This window comes from Eretmochelys imbricata, chromosome 21 (assembly GCF_965152235.1).
Source record: "Eretmochelys imbricata isolate rEreImb1 chromosome 21, rEreImb1.hap1, whole genome shotgun sequence".
In the NCBI taxonomy this organism is placed as follows: domain Eukaryota; kingdom Metazoa; phylum Chordata; order Testudines; family Cheloniidae; genus Eretmochelys; species Eretmochelys imbricata.
In genome coordinates, this window is record NC_135592.1 from 11,918,250 (window position 1) to 11,942,946 (window position 24,697).

General features: G+C 40.5%; 1 protein-coding gene across 2 annotated transcripts in view; it reads left to right on the plus strand.

The window, feature by feature from the left end:
- MAPK14 (mitogen-activated protein kinase 14) overlaps positions 1 to 24,697 on the plus strand; it is a 50,420-nt gene that overhangs the window by 18,876 nt on the left and 6,847 nt on the right. Inside the window, exons 3-9 of one of the 2 annotated variants that reach the window (XM_077839081.1) lie at positions 5,707 to 5,765; positions 11,131 to 11,242; positions 11,793 to 11,822; positions 12,325 to 12,372; positions 12,867 to 12,981; positions 13,784 to 13,855; positions 21,474 to 21,553. In XM_077839081.1, coding sequence (XP_077695207.1) covers positions 5,707 to 5,765; positions 11,131 to 11,242; positions 11,793 to 11,822; positions 12,325 to 12,372; positions 12,867 to 12,981; positions 13,784 to 13,855; positions 21,474 to 21,553 — 516 coding nt within the window. The remainder of the gene's footprint in view (positions 1 to 5,706; positions 5,766 to 11,130; positions 11,243 to 11,792; positions 11,823 to 12,324; positions 12,373 to 12,866; positions 12,982 to 13,783; positions 13,856 to 21,473; positions 21,554 to 24,697) is intronic. The other variant, XM_077839082.1, reaches the window with a different exon arrangement.

Consider the following 24,697-nt stretch of genomic DNA (forward strand, 5'->3'; position numbering starts at 1 on the left):
TTTAGATTAATCTTTTCATCTACCCAATGGGACTCAGTACTGAGTCTAGAAGATACCATCAGAGATGCTTAGTTTTGCAGTTCTCAAACTGTGGATTTATGTCTCCAGAGATAACATGCTTGTTAACAGCAAAATGTTTTAAAATAAATAATATATAGAGGTGAGAAATAACAGACCTCAACCCTATTGTCCCTCTGCAAATTTGTGTACCTTACCTCTCTCTAAAAGTACAAAGTTTCAAAAAGTTTAATGAATAGAAGATTGTTGGGGGCGGAATAGATCTGGACAAGGAGAAGACTGAAGATAAATGTGAGAAGGGAGGGACAGACAGTTGAAACAAAAGTGAAACTGTTTGGGCAGTAAGTCCGAGTATAGCCTTCATTGATTCCCGTACCATTCTCTCACTAGAAGGGAAAACCTATAATGGCAGCAGGTCGTAAAAGAGACCCAGTTTGGGAATAAGAACCATTCAAGAAATATATGTTTGCTGCTGATGTTTTAAAGAAAGTCACTCGAGTGAACTGGTGGAAGTCACTTAAGCACTTGGATTCAGAGACTGTTGAAGTGATAATCTCACTTTTAACAGCAGTAGCTTCTTCTGCTGGTGTAGAAAGAATATTTTCTTCCTTTGGACCAATTTGTTCCAAACTGAAATATCGTTTGGGACCTGAACAAGCAGGAAAGCTTGTTTTTCTTTTCCAGATTATGAACAAACAGGAAAATGAAGGTGAAGACGACTGAGTTGGCTGCAGAAGCCAATATTTTAAATTTCTCATGTTGATCTGGCTGACAGTAGTTTTTTTTTTAATATTTCATTTAACTATTTTAGTTAAAAACAATTTTAACAAAAACAAACCAGATTTTAAAAAACTTGAATGTTTAACTAAATTCAAAAATTCAGATGCTTGTTTTGTTAAAATATTATATGTTTACCGTTGAAGAAAAAAATCCAGAATACACAGCATTGCTAGAAGAAAAGGAGGACTTGTGGCACCTTAGAGACTAACAAATTTATTTGAGCATAAGCTTTCGTGAGCTACAGCTCACTTCATCGGATGCGTTGCTGTTTTAGTTAACTAAAACAATTTAAATGTCTCTCCGGTGGTGATCTCCTCCTAATACAGCATGGCAAGAAAATCCTCCAAATATTAATGATTAACCTGTTGAATGAGAGACAGTTCACTCCCAATGACTTCATAAATATCTGCTTCAATTACCTTTGGTAAATGAAATAGCCAAACCATCATTTGTTTTCTGATATAGCTGCAAAACTAATCTGAAAAGTTTTCAAAATAGATCACTTTTTAAAAATGTATGGTGTGTACCTTCTAAAAATGAAACTACATCTATCTCTGAGTTGTGAAGAATATGCATTAAGGTTATAACAACTAACAAGAATGCACTTTTATGTAGAAATCCATGATTAAATAGTCTTCCTGAATCAATTTGATTTAAATCAAATCCATCCTGGTTTTCAATAAGGATGATGGTGTAAAACATGGAGACAAAGGCAGGAAGGCGAATGGGAACGGGTGTATGATAATTAGAAATTACCACATCTAAAGTGGAAGCAAAACTCAGAGCTTAATATACTCAAGTTAGGGGGACCTGAGAATCTCCATCCCAGAATACAGAAAGAATAGGTAAAATTACCAGTATTTTTAATAAATCTATCAAATCGGGTTTGGTACTATATGACTGGAGAATAGCAAATGCGCAGTACTTCTGTTTAAGAAAGCGGGTGGGAGGGAATGAACCAAGCAACTACAGATCTGTTATTCTGAACTCAATAATATGAAAGCCTTTTTAGAACAAATTTTGAAGAAAAGAATATAGTGCCAGACTAAATTGACATCTTTATTTGAGAACTGATTCTCTAAACAAGGGAAATGCGTTAGATCTAATCCAGAGGTGGGCAAACTATGGCACAGGGGCTGCATCCTTCTCTTTAGATGTTTTAATCTGGCTCTCGAGCTCCCGCCGGGGAGTGGGGTCCGGGCTTGCCCTGCTCCGGCGCTTTAGCCAAGGAGCGGGGTTGGAGGCTTGCCCCACTCTGCAAGTGCTGTTGCTCTGTGCGGTTCCTGGAAGCAGCTGCATGTCTCTACTCCAGCTCCTACATGTAGTGGCAGCCGGGGGCTCTGCATGCTCCCCATGCCCCAGGCGCTGCCCCCACAGCTCCTATTGGCTGGGAATCAAGGCCAGTGGGAGCTGCAGGGATGGCACCTGCAGACAGGGCAGCACGCAGAGCCACCTGGCCGTGCCTCCGCATGGGAGCCGGAGGGGGGACATGCTGCTACTTCCAGGAGTTGCTTGAGGTAAGCGCCGCCTGAAGCCTGTACGCCAACCCCCTCCTGCATCCCAACCCTCTGCCTCAGACCTGATCCCCTTGGTCCCAGCCTGGAGCACCCTCCTGCACCCTGAACCCTTCATACCCAGCCCTACCCCCATACCCACCCCCCTGCCCCAGTGTGGAGCCCCCTCCTGCACCCTGAACTCCTAGTTTCTGGCCCCACACCAGAGCCCGCACCCACAGCGGGAGCGCTCACCCCCTTCCCAACACCAACCCCCAGTTTCTTGAGCATTCGTGGCCTGCTATACAATTTCTACACTCAGATGTGGCCCTTGGGCGAAAAAGTTTGCCTGCCCCGATCTAATCTATCTAGACTCCAGTAAAGCGTTTGATACAGTGCCACATGGGAAATTAGCATCCATCAGCAAGGGCTGCCTGATTACCTCATGGGCTTGCACAATGCCCCTCCCTAAGCAATTGAATGGCTAAGACATTTAGATTTACACACTTGACTTGAAAATCTATGTAAATATAATCACAATAAACAAAAGGCATCTAGTTAAACTGGAGAATATGGGAATGAGTACAAGGATTGTAAGGTGAGTAAGGAACTGGCTCAAAGGGAGACAACAGGTTGTGCTGAAAGGGGAGCAGTTGGACTGTAGGGAGGTTATTAATGGAGTTCCTCAGGGACTGGTCTTATTTAATATTTTTATTACTGATCTTGGCTCAGAAAGTAGGAGTGCGCTAATGAAATTTGCTGATGACATAAAGTTAGGCGGCACTGTCAACACAGAGGAGGACTGGAATATGACAAGAACTGGATGACCTTGCTGGTATGGAGTAATAAAAATGGGAAGAAAGTGAATAGTACAAAGTGCAAATTTATGCTCTTACAGACTAAGAAGAAGATTTCCATTATAAGCTGGGGGCTCGTTGGAAACGCCAGAGGAGGCGAAAGACCTGAGTCACAGAATGAATGAGCTACCAGTGTGGTGCAGCCCTGAAAAAGCAAATTAGATTCTGGGATGCATCGGGTGAGGTATATCCAATAGAGGTAGGGAAGTATTAATACCATTGTGTAGAAAGCACTGGTAAGACCATCTCTATAATACTGGGTACAGTTCTGGTCATCCATGTTCAAGAAAGATGAACTCACAAACTGGAGTAGTTGCAGAGAAGGGCTACAGGGATGATCGGGGGAATGGAGAGCCTTTTGTATGAGAAGAAACTAAAACTGCTAGTCTAAACAACCAAGCTAAGTGAAGGTTCCCAGGGGATCTGTTTGCACTCAATAATTCAAAAGGGAGGAAAAAAGCTATTTAAGATAAAGGACAATGTTGCCACAAAAAAAAAGTGGGTATAAACAGACCATGAGTAAATCTAGGCTGGAAATTAGAAGAAGGTTTCTACCCATTGCAGAAGTGAGGTTCTGGAATAGCTTCCCAAAAGGAGGAATGGGGGCAAGAAACCTGATTGGTTTCAAGATGGAGCTTGATAAATTTATGAAAGGGATTATATGATGTGATTGCCTGCGATAGCTGGGGACTAGAATCAATGTCCTGGAAGATTTCTTTCATTTGCATCTTATGTTTGTTTTTGATTACAGAGGCCAGAATTTTGCTAGGCACCTTAATAATGCAAATAAAAAGGCATGGAATCTCTAATGCAGAGCTTACAGTTTAATCAGATGTATGGCCAGGTCTCTAAGCAGGGAGTAGACTGCTGCCTAACTCTCTATCTTGATGTGTATCTTTTCTCATCCACCTTGTTTCATAGCCAAACTTTTTTGCTGGTCACTCAAGTAGTGTGTAGCTTCAGGGTTTCCTAAAACATATTCTGTCCTATACTGGATCTCACCACAAAGCCTTGGGGATATTTTGTTTTGTAACCTATTAAACTAGGGTTTACACCTGCGTCCTTCTGAGTTGATCAGTTGCACAGGTTTGTATTGCCTCTCAGGTCAGGATCTTCACTGGGAAAGGAGGTGTTTAGACCTGTTAAGTAAAACTTTGTGTTCACTTATTTTGATTTCCTTCTCTATTGACATCTAGAAAATGGGGAGTTATTGTGTTAAGTGTAAAGAACTTCTGTATTTAAAATTCTTATGTACTCCATAAATCAGAATGAAGACTGGAACTGAAGAATATTTGAAAAATTCTCTGTGACTTGGATTATTTTATTTAACAAAAAATACTAACTAGACTCAGATAAAAATACAAAAAAAGACCATTCTTTATATTCAGATAGAAAATAACTTAAATAATCTGTCATCATGATAAAACATCATAGAGTTATAAAGCCAATCATTAACCAATAGTTAACAAAGGATAATTAAAACACAGACAGGTATGGACTTCCTATATTTGATGTATAGTTTTTCCAACAATACCTTCTTGGTCTCTGGCATCTTAAAGGTGTTTTGGATCAATATAATATAATAGAATTATTTCCACCAATAACTTAATTTAGTAGGAAAGAATTATTACTTCTCAATCCAATAATTCTGATTTTAAAACCTCAATTGTATGCTTTCTCTACTGTGCTGTCTTCAAAAGCATTTTGTTTTGTAATTAGACTTTCAATTATCCACTGCTTTCTTTTCCTCCTCCCTAATAGATTATCCAGTATTTCACGTAGCATTTTAAACTTGCACAACACTTTCAAAAGATGTGTCTGGGAGCTTAAATTCATAACTTTGCCAGACACTAAAAATCACGGACTATATAGGGACACTGGATTTATGGCTTATTACAAAAACCTGTAACGCACTAACAACTGTCCCTCCCACCAGCTGCTTTCCCTTTCTCCTTTTCTCCCTGTGACTAGAGGAGTTTTTAATTGCCAACTTCACCTTGAATGGTCCCTTTCGGTATGCGTCAGCTACTTACGCAAAACAATCTGTTCCACCTTGTATTTAGCAGTGACGCTCTGAGTACCTTTCCTAGACCCGAAGAAGAGCTCTGTGTAAGCTTGAACGTTTATCTCTCTTGCCAACAGAAGTTGGTCCAATAAAAGATATTCTCACCCACCCTGTCTCCTAATATCCTGGGACCAACGTGGCTACAACAACACTGAATATAGCATTTGTGTCAATTGATAATATCAAGTTGCATTACTTGATTTTTCACCTTTCCCTATTTGATTCTTTGGATGGATGATTGGGGTAAAAATGGCAACCATATGTATTAAAACTAGAAACTTTTTCCCCACAAGAACATAAGCTGTATTCAGGATCATGAAAACTAATTTCTTCCCTCCTCCCCTGGCCTCTTGATGTGTTTGGAAGAAAAAAGTGAGATGGAGTGAATCTTTTCTACTCCAGTACAGGAACTAACCATTTATGAAGTAGATCAAATTATATTACAAAATATATTGCACAGTTTTCTCATTTTTTGCCTTTTTTTTCTTTATAGGTGATTGGTCTGTTGGATGTGTTCACACCTGCTAAGTCACTGGAAGAATTCAATGATGTGTAGGTAACATCTTTGAAAACTGCAGCCCAAGCATACGATTATAGAAACGTAGGGCTGGAATGAACCTTGAGAAGTATAATCCAGGCCCTTGACTGTGGCTAAACCATCACTGAAAGGTGTTTGTCCAACCTGTTTTTAAAAACCTCCAGTGATGGGGATTCCACAGCCAGCTTTTCCTAAAATCTAACCTAAATCTCCCTTGCTTCAGATTAAGCCCATTACTACTTGTCCTACCTTCAGTGGACATAGAGAAGAGTTGATCATTCTCTTTATAACAGCCCTTAACGTGTTTGAAGACTGTCACATATTCCCCTGCTGCTCTTCTCCCTCTCTCTCTCCTGCTTTCCCCTCCGTCCCCCCCATAAGCACATAAACTACTATAGTAGTGCTAGCTGCACTTGGTACATGGTTGAAATTTGGAAGGATTGTGAGGATTATAGTTAAATTTTGTTTTGGAATCACAGGTCTTTTCTATCTCTAATTTCTTATTAATCATCTTATCCTTCCTCCTGCCAGTGTAGGATTGTTCCCTATAGTGCTTTTACTAGCACCTTGTCTAGTCTAGTTTTAAACCTCTGAAGTGTTGGGACTTCTTCTACATCGCATGTGAGATTATTTCAAGGCCTAATCATTCTCCTTGTCCAGAAACTCTCACTTCTAATTATATCTCCTTGTTATGCCATAAACAACTCTTCCCCTGTTTTATATTTACACCCTTCAGGTACTAGTAGACGTCCTTTGTGTTCCTCCCATCACTGTTTACTCTTTACTGAGCCAACCTATACATATTTAGGCTGGGGTTTTCAAAGGCACCCAGTTCCCTTTAGTGCCTTTTGAAAATCCCCATTTTAGCTCCATTAGTCTCGTCTAATGATGTAAAATAATCACCCTTTTTAAATGACAAAAAAGCAGGAAAGGGGCAGTGCATTCACGAGTTCTTCAAAGCCATAGCATATAGAGTGGGGTGTCCTGGTCAGCTCCCTTTGTGCTGCTCAGGCAATGCAGTCGATACCTGCCTTGGGGGGTATGAGTGCTTTGGAAGAGATTGACAGGGTTGGGAAATTAGCATTTACCTTATCTGGAATGAGACCACCTGTGCCAAGCCATTCATACATTTTTTTAAAAGATATGATCCAGTAGATATTTGTGTCTCATGTTGGATTAAAGATGAAACCAATTAACTTTGAGAAACAGTGAGTCTGTGCCTATAGATTGAAATTAACCTGGAAAGAGAGTATGAAAGCAGTCTTTTTTGGTTACTTTAGTGACTCCAAAACTGCTATAGTTTATCACCAAATTCCAGCCCCGTATGGAACAGGTTTATATTTCTGGAATCGTGATGTTCCTGGGAATGGCTTGTAGCAGGATACAGCTGTGAGCTGCTGCAAGCAGTTGACAAGGCATTGTCATATGCTGTATAAATACAGTCTTTGATCCTGACAGATGGAGGGTGAGACAGAGGGGAAGTGGATAAATGGATATCTAGATCCGTAAGTTGTTCTTGGATTCCACACAAGTGTGATTCTGCAGCACAAAGGACAAGAGAGCGTAAAGGACATTACTCTGTTGACTGTTGTATGCCTAATGTGGAGTGCTCTTACAAGTCTGCTTTCAGCTAGTCCATTGGCATATGAAGGATAGTGGTCTCTGGGGCCTGTGACCTCCTCGCTGGCTTGCAGATAGTAGCATTTGACAAATGGGGTATTTGTATTTTCTTCAAAGGCATATTTAAAGCAGATCTTTACTGTTGAGTCTGTGCTCCATAACATGTCTTGCAGGATTCTCCTAGGTAAAATCCGTTACCAGACAATACTTGGTTGGCTCATTCCTGCTCCTGCTAAACAGGCCAGGATCTCTTGTTTCCAGCCATGAGTCCCTTACATTACTATGCACTAGCTAAATGGAGCCACAATAGCTATTTTATCTTTCAGTTACTACTTGTTTATATCTCTCTTTTGGCTCAATAAAACTATGGTAAGTGTAGTGCCTTCAGCTTTCTTTAAATAAAATAGAATTTGATCGTTGTGCCTCTTTCTCAGTCATCTGGTCTTACCACTTTAGGTCACCTGCCTCCATTTTGTTTTTCTTTGCCCCTCCCCATCAAAAAGGAAGCAGCCCTTTGGCTTGCACAGTGGCGAATACACTGGTTCAATGGCCAACAATATGGTTGCCATTTTCAATGTTTAGGCAAGAACCACAGCTGTCTTATCTGAATTCCGCAAGTCTAGTCAAGACTTGGGGTGAGCATTTAACACTTTTCTGGGCACCCGAGTCCAAGAACAAGGCTAAGTCAGCTAGAAAGTTTAGAGGTAAAAAGTATCTTATAATGCCATAGTTGAGCGAGCTGGCTGGGTGTTAATTGTGTGCTTGGTTTCAACACAAGTTAGGCATGAAGTCCTAAGGTTGCACTTTGACTTCTTTGAAGTGTTCAGCTGTGTCATGCTTTAGGACATTGAGGTCACCTCAAGTCATGCTCACTTCCATGCTGGGTCATATCCCAACACCAGGGGTACATGGGTAGCTGTTTGTTATCTCCTTCATGTCCTTTGTTCCATCATATTGCCATTGCTGCAATTCATGCAGATGGACGTATCCCCTCTGTGCCTCTTTTTCCATCTACAGAAGATGGTGGTGGTTTAACCACCTTTTTATAAAGCAATGTGATAGAAATGGATGAAAGCAACGTAAGAGCTAGGTGTAACTTGTGATTCAGGGTGCTGTACTAACGCCAGTGTCCCAGGCCCTGATGCATTGACACAACATTCTTTGCTTGCCACATGGAATGAAGGAGACGTTTATGGTAACAAAAGAAATCCCTGTTATGTGGATGCTGCTTAATGAGCCTGAAGACTTTTCAGATACATTGCAGATCTCCACAGGAATTGAATTAAAAGCTACACATTACCACGCCTGAGAGTCCAAGATAGCTAAGGGATACTTCTTCAGCTAGACAATCAAGGATTTCCGAGTTAAGACCAGTGGAGTGCTTTGAACTTAGGCCACACAGAAGAAAGGTCGCAGTTGCCCATCAGCTCAGACCAGACTGAATGAGTGGCAGTATTCCTCATACAACACTAGCGTTTCTGAATTGGTAGGATACAAATGCACTATGCAAAAGTGACTATGGCAACAAGGAAAACTGCCCATGGTTTGATGCCCATGATTTTAGATGTGGGTTTGCCTTCAGCAGGGAAGGGTTTCCAATGTGAAGAACCTGGCTTGCATAAACAAGTACAAAACTATACTATAGAAGATCTCCAATTTTTAGATTCTCTCCCACAGAGATTTTTCTTCTGAGCAAGCCAATTTAAAGTTCTTGGGTAAAATTTACAAAAGTGACTAGGAACTTAGGAACTGAAATGCCAAAGACACTTCTGAAGGTGGAATTTAAGGTCTCTTAAAAACATTACTTCTGGTGTTTTTTAAGGTGCTCTTGATGCCATAATATAAACATCTGCCTTCAGGGTAGAAGTCTCTGCATTTATGCGTGGTTGCTAATTGTCAGAGACTCATCCCCCTTGGGTTTCAGAGCCTGGGCTCTAGCCCGAACAGGAATGTCTGCAAAACTATTTTTGGCCCCATAATTTGACCTCAAGTCCATTGACCCTGGGCTCTGAGACTCTCTGCTGCAGGTTGTGGGGTGGTTTTATTTTTGCATTGTCGACATACCCATAGACTTCTGATGGGGGAGAGATCTCCAAGTTTTATATACTACTATACAGTGAGAGTTTAATGTAATTGGCCCCTGCCATCCTTAGCACTGTAAACAAAATCTGTATCATTCAGAATTTGACAAAACCCTTGCTTCTGAGCTTGGTAAAGGACCTTTGCTACCAGAGGGAATAGGGGAGAATATACAGGGACTCCTCTGCTCATATACTACTTTATAGCAAAACATTGTTATGTTCTTTATGGGTTTGTGGCAGCAATGTCTATTAGGAGAAGCACTACAGAATCAGCAGAGTCCAGAGTATCTTATTTGAGGTACTGTGGGAACCAGCAGAGAAGATTGCTTCCACAATTACAAATTAAATTGAAACTTTAAAAAATTTCAGCACGGTTTTTTAAACACTTAATTTTATGAAAAATACTAAACTTCTGAAGTTAGGTGGTTTTGGGCTTCCTAATGTAAAACTATTACATTGCAAATGGTCTTTCACAATCTGCTCTTTCTCTTGGATGTACTGAATCATGTCTTTGGGTACATTTAGATGGTCTAGAAATGGTACTCTGCCTGTTTGCACTAATGGAAAAAGAGGACCAAGTCAGTATGAAAGTATAGTGAGACTGTGTGGGGGCATAGCTTCTAGTTTCACTAGAATTTATTATTCTTTGATGTAAATTTCTTACTGAGAAGAACAAAAATAGAAAGTATTGGTGGGTTTTTTTTTGTGCATTTATATTTGGATGGCTGGCCAGTTACCTATTGTATCTTTGGAATATCATTACTAAGGTGCATTTATCATTGAAAGTAACTAGCAATAATTAGAGTAAAATCCTTATACAGAAAATTATTGTTGGTGTTTAAAATACAATTTCTTGGCTTTTTAATCTCTTTGTAGTTGTTACAAGGTGGAAAAAAAGGCAGACTCTATGGACCCCTGAACACCTTTATTGTTAGGGTGTCATAACTGAGGAAAACCTTGTCCAATCATTTTACATTGGATAGAACCACATCTGCATTAGTAAATTTGGCCGGAATAGCTAAATCAGCAAATCCTCCTAGTGTAGACTCAGTGTATCTTATTTTGCTCACCGAACATATGGGATTGAAGTAGTGTAGTCCAGGACTTTACAAACCAATATTTTTGCTTGATTGTATGGATATGGGTAGTTTGGAAAGCAGTGGACACTTCATATCCCAAAGAAAACTGGCATTCAATTTCATGCTTCAGGACATAAGCCGACATTGCCACTGGGTCAGGGAGGAGTTTCTTGCCCCACCCACTATTCCATCCCATAGTTCTGCATGGGTATTCTGCTTTCCTGTGAAGCATTGGTATGGCCACTCACCTGGACTGGCAAATGTCCCAGTATGTTCCCAATGCCATGCAAATGAAGAAAATTGCTCTGCTATTTCAGATATTTCTTAGTTGAGGAAGGGTTATGGAAAGAAAAGAGGAGTCTTAAATGGAGCTGCCTTTTAGTCATGTGTATTGAACAAGAAAACACGTTGTTCAGGAGTGTGTGAGGAACAGGAAGGATGTCTCCATAGTGGTCAGTTATTCTAATATCCTGTTCCATATGAAGCAAAGCTTCATTTAAGCCCTGTGGGAATGCTAGTTTGCTTAGTAATTGTCTTTCGTGGGAGAAAAGGGTATTTCCTGGTGGCTCTCCCTGTCCTACCTTTTCTTTTGTTTCTAGGTACCTGGTGACCCACCTCATGGGGGCTGATCTGAACAATATTGTGAAATGCCAGAAGCTCACAGATGACCATGTACAGTTTCTTATATACCAAATTCTTCGGGGTCTGAAGGTACTTGTACCAGTCCTATCAAAATACTGGGGAGATGGAAATTCCTGAACTGTACAATCCCCCTTACAGAGATTAACATGAATGGATTGTGGAGTTTATTCACTCTCTTAGTTCATGTAGGGTAACCTTCTGTTGCCCTTTCTCCTGTCCACTTAATGATTCAGTATTGTTATAGTGCTCCACCAGAAACTCAAAATGTGAGTACATTCTCACATTATGCATAGCAATGGGCTGAGTCTGGAAGGTTATGAATAAGAGCTGTTCTGTGCACTATCATAGTGGATCTTTTATCCCTGCAATTTATATCATTATTCTAGTTTCATTGTTGGTAACAGTGAATTCTTCAGTGTCTGGAAGGAGACAGACTAAGCATGAAACACCTTTGTGCATATGACCCTTGGAAGGCCTATGCACCACTTAAGTCCCACTTAATTCCTGCTGCAAATTAATTGTGTGTGCGGGGCGGGGGTTAATATGCTCTACTAGTAAGGACATGGGAGGATGTTTACTCCATACTGATCTGTAAAATATGTGTCATCTTGTGTTACAGTACATCCATTCGGCTGACATAATACACAGAGTGAGTATTTGTACTAGGTAACTTTGTTTAAAATGTACGGAAATCAATAATTTAAAAGGTGTGACATTGAATCCATTCATCACAGCAGCTTTAGAATTGGGATGAAAGCTTTTGGGGAATATTGCAGGAAGTTGTCTTGTAGTGGGGAAAATGACATTAAGATTCCTGGGTTCTGTTCCCAGCTCTGCTTTGACTTGCTGTGTCTTTGGGTAAATTGCATTACTCCTCTCCATTACCTTAATAGAGGTATTGAGGCTTAATTAGCCTTTTATGAAAGAATCTTGAAAAGACTGACTGCTGCTTATACAGAAGGCCTATGAGAACAGCAGAAAACTCAGTAAAAATTGGCTCTAGAATGAGACCCCCCCACCCAAAAAGAAAGTTGCATTCTTATTTAAATGGTTGTTAATGCCAAATGCAGACAATGCATAGACTCTGCTGTAACTGCAGCTAATATGTTATTATGCAAGGCTGATGCTAATATTGTTTTCTTCTTTTTTAGGACTTAAAACCTAGTAACTTAGCTGTAAATGAAGACTGTGAGCTGAAGGTAATCTGGTGATAGTATGCACTTAGTTTGACTTGTGGTTTGAGTAGTTATGGTGGACATTGAAGATGCAGAACTTATATAAGCAAATCAGCTTCTTAATAGCTCAACTTAAAATGCCTGGAATACTTTAGTCCTCACCTGTTGTATGTTTTCAAGGGGCTGAAAGGAGGTTTGTGCAAAACTTCTATTGAACTTTTTACGTGTTGTGTGAATTTAGTGCTCATGAGAGTAAAAGCTAACAACTCTGGCTTGGAATTGAGTACAGTAGAGTTAGAGGCAAGTTATGCACACACAACTCTGCATAAATGCTGGTACTCGAGGTCTATTGTATTTTTGTCTAGTGCCTTAATTTGTGTTCCATAATCTACTCTTTGCATCATTCCATCCAGTTCTTTCTCCACCCAGTCTCAAAACTGCCTGATTATTTGTTCTAAAGAATTTAGGTTTCATTTTTCCATTACAACAATGTGCAGCTTTCTTTTATTGTTCTGCAGATTCTGGATTTTGGTTTGGCCCGGCACACAGATGATGAGATGACTGGGTATGTGGCTACCAGGTGGTACAGGGCTCCTGAGATCATGCTGAACTGGATGCATTACAACCAGACAGGTACGTTAGCAGAGGGGTTCTCATTTTTTATCGTGTAGCTCTCATCTTGATAGGGATTGTTTTATGGACACTACCCCCCCCCCCCTTCCATTTGTAAATGAACCACTGGGGCAACTATAGCAACTGTACTTGAGTAAAGCTGAATGGGAGGAGGCAGTGTTGTGTGGCCAGCCAGCTGTCCATGGACCACAGCTTGAGTATCATTACATTAGCATTCACAGGATTTCATTTAAATAATTCACTTACAATTTTTGAGATTATAATGAGCAAAATATCTGGCCTCATAGATATTCCTCTCATTTTGCCAGGTCATGACTTCCTATAGAAATAGATAGTATAAATCTGCTCCTTTGATTTCATACCTCTTATTTCTTTTTGTGTTCTCCTGTCACACTCTCCTCTTTACTTGTGCGTACATCCCCCTGAATGTTTTTGTGGCTTTCTCTTTCCATCTGTTTCCATTTGGGTATGACAGGAGTAAGACCAGGCCCTCTTGCAGCTGTGCAAATCCATCCCACAGAGATCTGTCTGCCTCGAACAGGCTTTTCCCTCTTCGTCTGTGGACTTTGATGCCTGATGGGCATTATGCCCAGCTGGGGAAACTTTCATCTAATTTGGTATTAGGTTTGCTTCGTCAAGTATCAGCTGATGGTCACGGAACATTGTTGGCTGGCCTGGGACATGGTATAATTTGTATTTAATGCCAAAGCATGGAGTTATTTCTACTTATTGAAGAAGGTAATTCTGTTGAGATTTTATTTTTCCTAGACTACATTTATTTTTTTGTTTTTGTTTTGTTCAGTTGATATTTGGTCAGTGGGGTGCATTATGGCTGAGCTGTTGACTGGAAGAACATTGTTTCCTGGTACAGACCGTATCCTTTTAAAAACTTTATTTTGTCTTTTGAAATGTAAATTAGAGCTCTTCACTTTCACACATTTCACAAGGAAATAAAATTTTCAGTGATGACTTCTTGTGCTCCAGACATGGCTAGGTATGTCCCACATGAGAAATCATTACTGTGCAAAAGGAGGCAGAACTCTTCCTCTTTATTGGTACCTGTCATTACTAGAACTATCTTGTTGTCAATTGCTGGGAGTCCCACACCTTGTCAGTCTGGCAAAATTATTGCGTTCTGGGTTTGGTCAGTGGCACAATATGCCCCATATCCTTATTGTATCCTTCTTGTGCTTATTGCAGATTCCTTACAAGTATAAAATATCCCTTATTTCTCAGTAAGGTGACCTTCTCTGTATGTTTAAACGGGGCGCTATTAAAACAGCGATTCTTCTGCTTCTTTAGGTCAGGGATCCCTTGTCAATTTGTTCCAAATATCCAGCTCCCTTGTCAGACGCTTATTAATTTTAATCAGATGAGTTCCACTCCCCCTTTCAGTGTGTGCTGGGGCAGATGTGAGAGCTCAGGCTCTGGTAAGACTTGTTTCAGAATTGTTTTGATAGCACCAAAGTGGCCTGGGTGAGATCTTTTGGCAGACCTACAAGAGAGGGTAACTTGTTCAGAGGAGAATAAAGTAACTTGTTCAGAGGAGCATCTTAGGACAGTGGTCACCGGTCGATTGCCATTGACTGGTCACTCCTAAAGGATCTCCCAGTCGATCGCGATCTCCAGCAGCACAGTGTGGCTGCTGCTAAGGCAGACTCCCTGCCTACACTGGCTCCACGCCACTCCCGGAAGCTGCCAGCGCAGCCCCGGGGCTGGGGTCTCCCTCCATGCGCTGCTCCTGCCTACAAGTACTGTCCCCACAGCTCCCATTGGCTGGAAGAGCTGCGGGGGCGATGCTAGCAGAGAGGGGCAGCATGCGGACCCATGGGCCTACCACAGGGGCGTGTTGCTCCCTTCTGGGAGTGGTGTGGGGCCGAGTTAGACCCTTAGCCTCGCTGCACCCACCACCAACTGGGTGCCGCCAGAGGTAAGTGCTGCCCAGCAGGAGGCCACACCCCAACCCTCATCCCTGAGCCCCCTCCCGGGGCCTGCACCCTGAGCCCCAGCCCTGACCCAGATCCAGCACCTTGTACCCCCGTCTTGCACCCCAACACTCTGCCCAAGCCTGGAGCCCCCTCCCAGAGTGAGCACCCCAACACTCTGCCCAAGCCTGGAGCCCCCTCCCAGAGCCAGCACCCCATACCCCCTCAACGCCCTTCCCCAGGCTCAGCCCAGAGCCCCCTCCCACACTGCAAACCCCTCGGCCCCAGCCCAGAGCCTGCACCCCTTCCCAAATGCCAACCCCCTCCCCCAGCCCAGTGAAAGTGAGTGAGAGTGGGGGAGAGCAAGTGACCAAGGGTGGGGGGAATGGAGTGAGTGGGGCGGGGGTGTGGGGAAGGGGCGGGGTAGATCCTGGGTTGCCCTTAGATTAAAAAAGTTATCTTGGGCATAAAAAGGTTGGAGACCACTGATCTAGGAATATCTTCCCCAGGGAATTAGAACAAAAAAACCCTACTGTTTGGAACAAATTGGTGTATTTCAAAGAAAAAAACAAAACTTTAGTACAGCCATTAAATGACTAGGGATAAAAATCATCCCTGGCAGAGGTGATTGAGTAACATCTGAATATAGGGATGAATTTTGCCAGAGATTAACCACCTTTCACCAAAACTCCCCCCACACCATACTCTCGATTGTAGTGTGTCTGCATAAGCACTAACATTTACATCTGTTTACTGGAACATATTGTCATTCAGTTTTCTAGTAATGTTTAATATGTTAACGTACTGTTTAATATGTCATCTTGGAACACGCTTTCCTAGGCCTTAAAAAAAACCAAAACCCAATTGCTTTTTTCCTTTCATTACCCTTGTCGCTTTCTGTTGTATGTTTTCTCTTCCTCCTTCAGTGTGTCTAACTATTCCATCCGTCTTCATCTCCTTGTTTTGCATTATCTACTTCCTTTCCTTCCCTACTAACTGTGATCTTACTCATCCCTCTAAATTTGCTAAATATGCTCTCATTCAACATCAGTCATCATCTCTCCCCTTCTCCTCTTTTCAGTTCAGTTGGGCTACTTGAACCCCAGTTCTGCTTCTCTCTCTCTCCTCCTTGTCTGGGGTCTAGAAGAGAAAAATAGACAAACTACTGTCTCCCCATTTTGACTACCTAATTGCTGGCAACCAATTTATCAGGTGGTCTGGCTTGGACATTTGGCTTTTTGCTGCAGAAAAAGAAACCAGAATATCTGTATCAGCAAAAATATCACTGCTGTTGACATTTGACCCTGGAAGCAGTGGCACCCTGAATTCAGAATGTAAATAGGAGAATACTGATTCAGAGTCTCTAACAAAGGTTGCTTAAACTTCAGGTGCTTCAGATGAGGTCTCTTCTGCCAGATGTAACCAAAAAAGCTACAAAGACGTGTAATTAAAATGTCTCAAATAGGATTTGCAATATAAGAGAAGCAGTGTGGCCTAGTGGATAGAACACTGAACTGGAACTCTCAGGACCTGGGGCTGCCACTGGCCTTCTGGGTAATCTTTGGCAAGTAACTTCAGTTCTCTGTGTCTCATTTTCCCCCTCTTTAAACTGGGGGTGTTACTTCCTTTATAAAGTGCTTTGAAATCGACTGGTGAAAAGTGCTGCATAAGAGTTAGATGTTTTGTTAAATGCCAGGAAATAATTCTCAGTGTGTACTTTACTGTACCGAGCAAAATAGATAAATCTCTCCTTCCAAGTCTGAGAGACTTTCCTCTGACTTTTTAGAATGTGCCTTATAGGCGTATAACTACTGTGCAAAAGAAAGTTTGATTTTAAGAAATCCTGTCCTTTCCTGTGTCATGGTAAGGTACTTTACTAGTTTATATATATTTCCTGCAGATACTTGCAATTCTCTATCTTGAACGCATGCATTCTTTCACACATATTGATAATTTGTCACATCATGATGTTTTTCTCCTAATCAAGGCTTGATTTTTATATAAAGGTATTGAGGCCCTTCCCACACCACCTCCACAGATATAGAAGGCCTATAGTAGTTCTTTGACCATTGCCTGCATGGATCCCCACCTTAAGTGACATGAATATCCTATGCACGTGAGATTAGCACATTCTGGAAAACAGTATCTGTTGGGGGTTATGTGTGTACCTTACCTAAGCCTTTACGCCCCATGCCAAAGATATAAAAGGGGGCTAACACCCTCCCAAACCTTGACTCGGTCCTGCATAGACAGCAACAAGGAACTAAAGGTAGTGACTCACCCAGATCTGCATTTGTTAAGATCAGTGCCCTGAGCTCCCAACATGTTCAGCATTGGGGGTTATTATTCAAGTGATTAGCCATAGTTTCTATAATTATACGTACAGTGGGAACATTAAGTCTCTCAAGTGTTATCTTCGTCTTGGTTACCTCTGCGGTGAAATTCATAGATCAACTGTGAGGTTCTATAGTTGTTAAAATCTTTTTTGATGAGGGAAGAGTTGTAGGGAAATCGACAGATGCAGAAAATTTTGGGGTGATGGGAATAAGATCAAGGAGTGTATTTGACTGAAAACCTTAATTTCTCACTACCACACACAATTAGATTAATCATTCACTGTCCTCTTGAAATTCTGTCATTTTCAGAAAATGAATTAAGTGATTTCAGATATTTTTAATCTTCCCTTATGTTTAATACTAATATATGTGCTTTTACAAGCATATTTTTCCCATTGATTAAAAACATTTTTATCACCTCTTTTTTTCAATGTGACTAGTCCACTCAAATAAGAGAGGAAGCTGATTTGCTGTTTTCCCTGTACAAAGTACTGTCATGTGCAAAAGGAAACAAACATTTCTTTCACTGTTGGCAATCTTGGACGTTTGTTACAACAATATAGACAAAATTATATTTCTCTGACTGTTAAATTGACTGTATCCCTTTAAATTCTGTGATGAAAATATATATTTTTGCCATCCAATCATGTGCTGTTCTACAGAAGTTTCATGTTGAAAACGAACCATTTGGAAATTACATGGTCTCTTGGTACATTTTGCTCTGCTTGTCTAGTCTCTCAAGTATTCTTTGGACATGCTTTGCGTGGATAAGCTCTTGTAATCTTGCAGTGTCTGCTGTTGATGATGGAAGATTGATTGTTTTCTGCATTTCAGGATCATTGGGACTTGAGTCCTCGGAGAGCCTGTGGCGATCCCTTTTGAGGTTTGCATGCTCTGCTTTCCCTTTCCATACACTACTTTTCTTGTGAGTGTTTTTTTGTTTTGTTTTTCTTGTTTTTGTTTTCCTTTTGCTTTGTATGTTTACTAACTTTGTTAGTTTGGTGTGTAACTGTTCAGAGTTCACTTCACTCTGGCACCACTTGCCCCATTAGTTAAGGCTATGCTTGTAATTCAGTGGGATACAGATGGTAGGCCTAAACTAGATGCAATAGTTCACATGTTTGCATGCTGCAATGTCCACTCAGCACATTAGTTTTGGGAGCTACCAAGGTACTTGAAGTGTAATACACTTCGGAAATTTCTGGTAACTTCTAATACCTTGCTGTCTCCTGAGAATAGGGTTGACACGGCAGATGGCACACTATGTGCAATAGCGTCATTTGCACACCTGTGTTCACACGCCATATCAAAGCCAACACTCTGGGTTTGTTGTGAATGGGTAACTCAGTTAAGGAGTTCAGACCCTAGCACTTCTTTTTTTGATCATCTTTTCTTTATCAGGTAAGATTTAAAAATAAGAGCATCTTAAAATTTAGACACAATTAAATATTTTTCTTTATTATAAAATTATATATTGGATTTGTGTTTAATAAAAAAGATCAAATCAATTTTGCAAGTGCCAGCTATTTAAAAACTCAATAAAGTGTAACTACCAAAATAAAAAAAATGCTTCTGACTCTCACTTTAGTTCAGTTCTTTCACACTTATAAATCAAGTCCTTTTAGCATCTTAAAATAACACTGGGCAAATTTAATATTAATATTTCATTTTTCTATCAAGATTTAGATGCCAAAATACTTGGGCTTGTCTAGATTAGGGATAACTGTGCAGGTGTATCCACACAGGTGTAAACACACTGATGTAGATTTCCCTAAATGGTCATGTCCTGCATTTGTACATTATACATGGTTATCTTTTCTTGCAATCACAAGAGCACAGCAATGCTGTAGTAGTTTAGGACAAAAAGTAAGGATCTTGTTCAGCTAAAACTTCAGATCTTTCAGAATACTTTTGACATTTTGAATTTACTCAAGACATCCAGGGCATCACTGTTTCTCTTAATAAAAATCATGGAGTCTTTAATGATCACAAGTGATCATGGCCTCTGTTTTGTCCTTAGTGACTGGCTATTATACAGAAGGGTCCTATGATCCTGTTAGGTCTTAAACTCAATGAATCTACATTTACAGCAACTATTCCCATATTTCTTAATGTGCATAAACATACAAACTTCATTCTGGCTCTCTATTTCAACTTCAGTACCATAATGTCTCCTTTTGGGTAACGTGTTTTAAATAGCGGCCTTAATCCATAATTCTGATAGGTGTAAGCATGATTCTGAAACACACTTAAAAAGGCATTTAAATTAAAAAAATACAAATAAACCAAAGAATATCAAACTCAAAGTGAAGGCAGTCCTTAGCTTGCAAAAGAGCATGAGTGAAGGGTGTAATGGCTGTCTTAAATTGGCTTTCATCAGGGCCATTTAAATATAGCTGATTGTATTAACTATAGCAGTCTTCTGCTATTTATATGACAGAAATGTCTGCTTCCATTATAAGTTTTGATGCCTAAGAGTTTGCAATTCAGTGATTACAGTAAATCTGTCTAGGTACATGTATGTGACCATTAGCTGTAATGTTTGAGTTCCTGTTTTGATTCAAACTTGATAAACAGTTTAATCAATGTGAACTTTTTGATAGTAAATGAAACATCAACTCATCTGTTTGTCCAAGTATATTATAGCATAGATTTTTTTTTTATCCATTTTAGATGCATTTATTGTAGACCAAGCTTTAGTCAAAGTATGGCTTTAACAAGTAGAATTGGACATGCAAGGAGTCCTTAATATCAGCAGATGCATTTTGGGAGTACAAGGCTCCTTTTTAAAAATAAGTATTTGAAAAAACAACCCCTGAGCATGGGCAAAATTTCATTTAAATGTTTCCACCACTTGAAGACTTTTGTAGTAAGAATTGTACTCTAATTTGTGCAAAATGATGTAGTAAGAATACTCAGTAGTAATGTATGCATTGTGGCATTTGAGTAGAGAGATGCCATGTAGTGAGATACAATTGCAACTGCATTTATGAGATCAGAGTGGCATTGTTTCCCTTGCCGTGAGCCATGCTGCCTAAAAAGATTATCTTGTATTTAAAGAAAACCACATAACTATGTTAATGTAATTTTAAGGGTATGATATTCCAGAAACAAACTTGAATGGTGTAGTGTGAAATCACTAATGGGATTTGGACTGCAGCATATTAGAGCAATTTAGAGATGGAATAAGATTGCTCCCAATTTTTAAAAAAAGTTGACTTCCAGTCTGGCTCTTTATTCTTGTAATTATCAGACCTGTAACAGTATTTTAACAGATTTCTCCATGTACATTTTTTCAGATTTCTTAAAGATTTATTTTCTACCTTTTCAAAGAGAGCAGCTCAGTTGTCTAAATGACCTGATGGTAGCTCTGTTTTGGACTGGGCATTGTGTCTATTCTAGATCAGCAGTCCCATTGGAAGCACAAAGCTTTTTATCATACAAATATGCAGCTTTGGGGACTTTCAGGCCCTATATGTGCAAAGCTTCTGCCTGTTAGTTTTTGTTTTATTTTGGCAGCAGTGTTGAAACAAGATGATGTAGTCCGCTTCATATTTTCTAAAAGAAGCCAGTAGGAAGTAAGCACCCTCTGCTGGCTATGTTGGCCACTTCAGTGTTCTGCAGTTTAGCGTGCAGCATGGGAAGTGGGAGACGGGTGCAGCAGGTCAGTTTTTAGGTTGCTAGAACAACTCTAGACAGCAAGCAAGTTCCAGTCATTCTGTGACATCCGGAGTTTGTCACAAGTGGTCAGACTGTCTCAGCAGTATATTGCAAATGGCCATGTATTGTTGCATACTAGCACCTACACTTGCCAGCCTTCTGCTTTACTGCATCTATTACTAACTTGCTTAATACTGCTAGCTACTAAAGCTCTGGGTGGATGTGAAAGGGTGGAGTGAGCATGTGAACTAAGCCTTGCCAGTGAGACAAAAGTTTTGTCTTCAGTGTCTGCTGTGCATTGTTCATGGCAGTCAAGTGTAAGTGACCAACTCTGCTCAATGCATGTGTGCACATTTGTGGTCCAGTTGTTTAATATAAATGATTTAGACACAAGTGCATTGTGTGGGGATGTTTAACTTTATACAGAAGGAATGTATAAAGTTTGCTTAAAATGACTATTCAGACAAGGTCTTGTTAGACCTTAACTCTCCAGCTTCATTAGGTTGATACTCTGAACTTTTTTTTTTCATTTTGATTTGTCCCAGCATTTTCCTTTATGGTTCACCATTAGATATTGATCAGTTGAAGCTCATTTTGAGACTCGTTGGAACCCCAGGGCCTGAGCTTTTGAAGAAAATCTCCTCAGAGTCTGTGAGTTTATACTTTGATTGTAATACCTGCCCTTTTGGGAGTCAGTGTGTTTTCTACCTCTGTTCTGCCCTCTCGTAGTGTGTCTGTACTTTGTGATCTTTTTCCTGGATTTTTGGTCTCTTCCTTTTTCATTTTTCTCTCTTGGGGTGTCCGTGAGTCCATATTTTGCCTGATCTCTCTTCCTCCTGCCCTACCTATGATGTGAACTCCGCTTTCCCATCTCAGTTTACATTTTCCTGATTTCTTTTTGTGGGTCTATACTTCACAAAGGATCACACGGGCAGACGCTACTGGAGAAGCACCTCTCATGGTTGGGATCTTGGGACTTACACCAATCACTGGTTCTCCAGATTGACTGTCCAAGGGACTCTCTATGGGCAAATGATCCCATCCAGAAATGAGCATGACATCTAAACGTGTGCAGTTTCTCTATGGGAGTTTGTGTGTTCTTCCCAAAGAAGTCTTTCATATGACAGCAGAATGAGCTGCTGCCGCTGCCACCACTGAGACTCTTTGGTTTTCAGTGCATAAAATCCAAACTGCATTGCAGGTGCTAAATTATGAGAGAGATGGTCACCATGGAAGAAGTGCACAGCCAGCCTAGCCACTTCAAACAGTCATGCTGTGCTAATGTATGTGTTAATTTGCACTGTACTTTTGCCAGCATGTATGTTATCTATGACCACTGAAGCTTTATTTAGACAGACTTCTATTTAAATGGTGACCAGTGTCTTCAGTCTTTCCTGCTGCCTTTGCCATGTAAAAATGTTTGTTCCTGGATTAGGAACCTCTTTGGGGAGGCAAAGTATAAAATAAATCAGACTTAATTTTACCTGTTCACAAAATTAAAATCCACAGAAGTTACACCAAGGAGATACGACAATAAAAATATTAAAATAAAAAAAAGAGTATATGGGGAAGGGGGGAGTAGCAGAAGCTAATGGGTTGCTAATACATAGTAAGTGCTGATGTAATGAACTGGCTTACAGGTTTCTAGTGGCAAGCTGCAGAAAAGTGGTATTGAGGTACTTGTTAAAGAATCAGAGGATCAGTTTGGTGGGGGACGAGTAGACTATTTCATATATCATATATCTGGGAGCAGCAAAGGCTTGTCCTCTTATCAGACATGTGAGAAGTCAGATGAGCAGGTCAGGTATAGGGAGAGCTAGAACTTGGTGGCCAAGAAGTGTCCTGAAGATATGGTGGGCTGAAGCACTGTGAATCAACAGAACTTTGAGTGTGAGCAAATTTGGGGGAGGACATAAAAGGACTTACAATAAAGCATGAAATCAGTGAGCAGTTCATAGAAGGAGTGTCACTGTAGCTGTTGTTTTGTTGAAGAAGTTACAGGACTTTGACTTGCAGAGTTGCAAAGAAAATGTATCTGAGTGATTGCAGTATTACAAATCTGAGAAGTGAACTCATGTTCAGAATTGAGATGAGCTAGATAGATGTAATTAATGGTATTCCCCTTATCAAGTAAGAGGATAGCCATCTTTTATGGTGATTGAAGCAAGTTAAGCTAGAGCTGAGTGATATGGTCGAGCAGGTAGGCAGACTGTAAATTGAAAAGGGACACTTTGCTCAAGTTTTCACAGACCTCAACATAAAAATGGTCCTGGAATGTCTATGAAATGCTGAACTCTAGTAACGGGTGGTAGAGAGAGAGGAAAAGAGGGTTGAGAACAAAGCCTTATGGGATCCTTCTATAGTGGTATAGTATTGTCTCCCTTGAGTAAAGCAAAACCTGGGGTGCAGATACACCAGAGGTAGTATTCTAGGAGCATGGTATGGTCAGTAGTATCAAACATTACATTATAGTCAAAGATTGAGGGAAGGGTATGTAACCAACTGGCTTTCGTGAATGCCTTACATGGTGAAGCTATTGAAGAGATGAGATTTTTCTCCAGTATTGTGCTGAGATAGCTAATAGCAATTGGATTTGGTGGGTTTCTTTGTGATGTGATAGCTGTGGTTTTTAGCATGACAGGGATAGTTCTGCTTATGGGAGTCATGAGGAGATGTAGAGATATGGTCTCTAGAGTGGAGGTGGCTAGCTTAGAGTGGAGCAGTTTTGGTGGGGGAATATTGGCAATTTTAGCAGGAGCTGGCTGGAATTTAAAAACTACAATTTAAATGAATTTGTGGGGAAAACAGCATGAAAATGGCAATATATCTCCTTCAGAAAAAGCCTGAGTAAATATGCCTTGCAGGATCTGGAAGATCAGTAAGTAAAAACACTGGCCTTGTCTAGACTAGAGAAATAGGTTGGTTTAAAACACAGTAGGTAATATGGGTGTATTAACATGACTTTAAACACTGGTTTAGACAAGGTTTAACATTTTTAAAGATGTGTTAGTTTATCATGGTCAACCTTAATTTCTTTGTATTTAAAAACATGTTCGATAAGGTAACACATTTTAAAACGCAAACTTTCTTCATGGTTTAGCCAGGGCCACAGCAAATAATTGAATTCCAGACTTGAGGGCCCTCCACTGTCACCAGCTCCTGATATCTCATTTACAGACTGTTAGCTCGAAGATCTCTTCTCAGACATAGGGCTGAAGCCCATTTGGATACACTTGCATATTTGAATATATAGAAGCAGCCTAGGATCTGATAAGGATCCTAGGTCTCAAATCTGAATTACAAAAGATGGGTGGACCTTCTCATTCAGCTGAAAGGGTACCTTCTCCATTTCCTTTGATAGTTTTCTTCAGACTACCATTATCACCTCCGACTAATTTGGAGTGGACTTCACCCTGTTAGCTGTGATTTTCAGCCAGACACCGAAAAAGCAGTGTGATTGAACTTTCTGGAACTGATGAATGATGTGGAGCTGAATTTCAAGGATATAGTGCGTGGGTTGCAACCCATTGATATCTCACTAGCTTCTCCATCAGCCTGATGTAAATGTTGAATAAGAGACGTAATAGATTGTAGGATCTGGCTGAACTTCATGTAAGAGAGCCCTTGGGGTTAACTAACTATCCCCATACTCCCCTCTGATAGGTCTACTTGAAGAGAAATAAAGTTAGGAGGATAGAGATGATTGTGATGTGATTATGAATGGATGCTGCTTACATGGAGTAAAGTATCCAAGTCTTTGCAGTGGGTGGCAGGAAGGGTGGAGAAGGCAGGTAA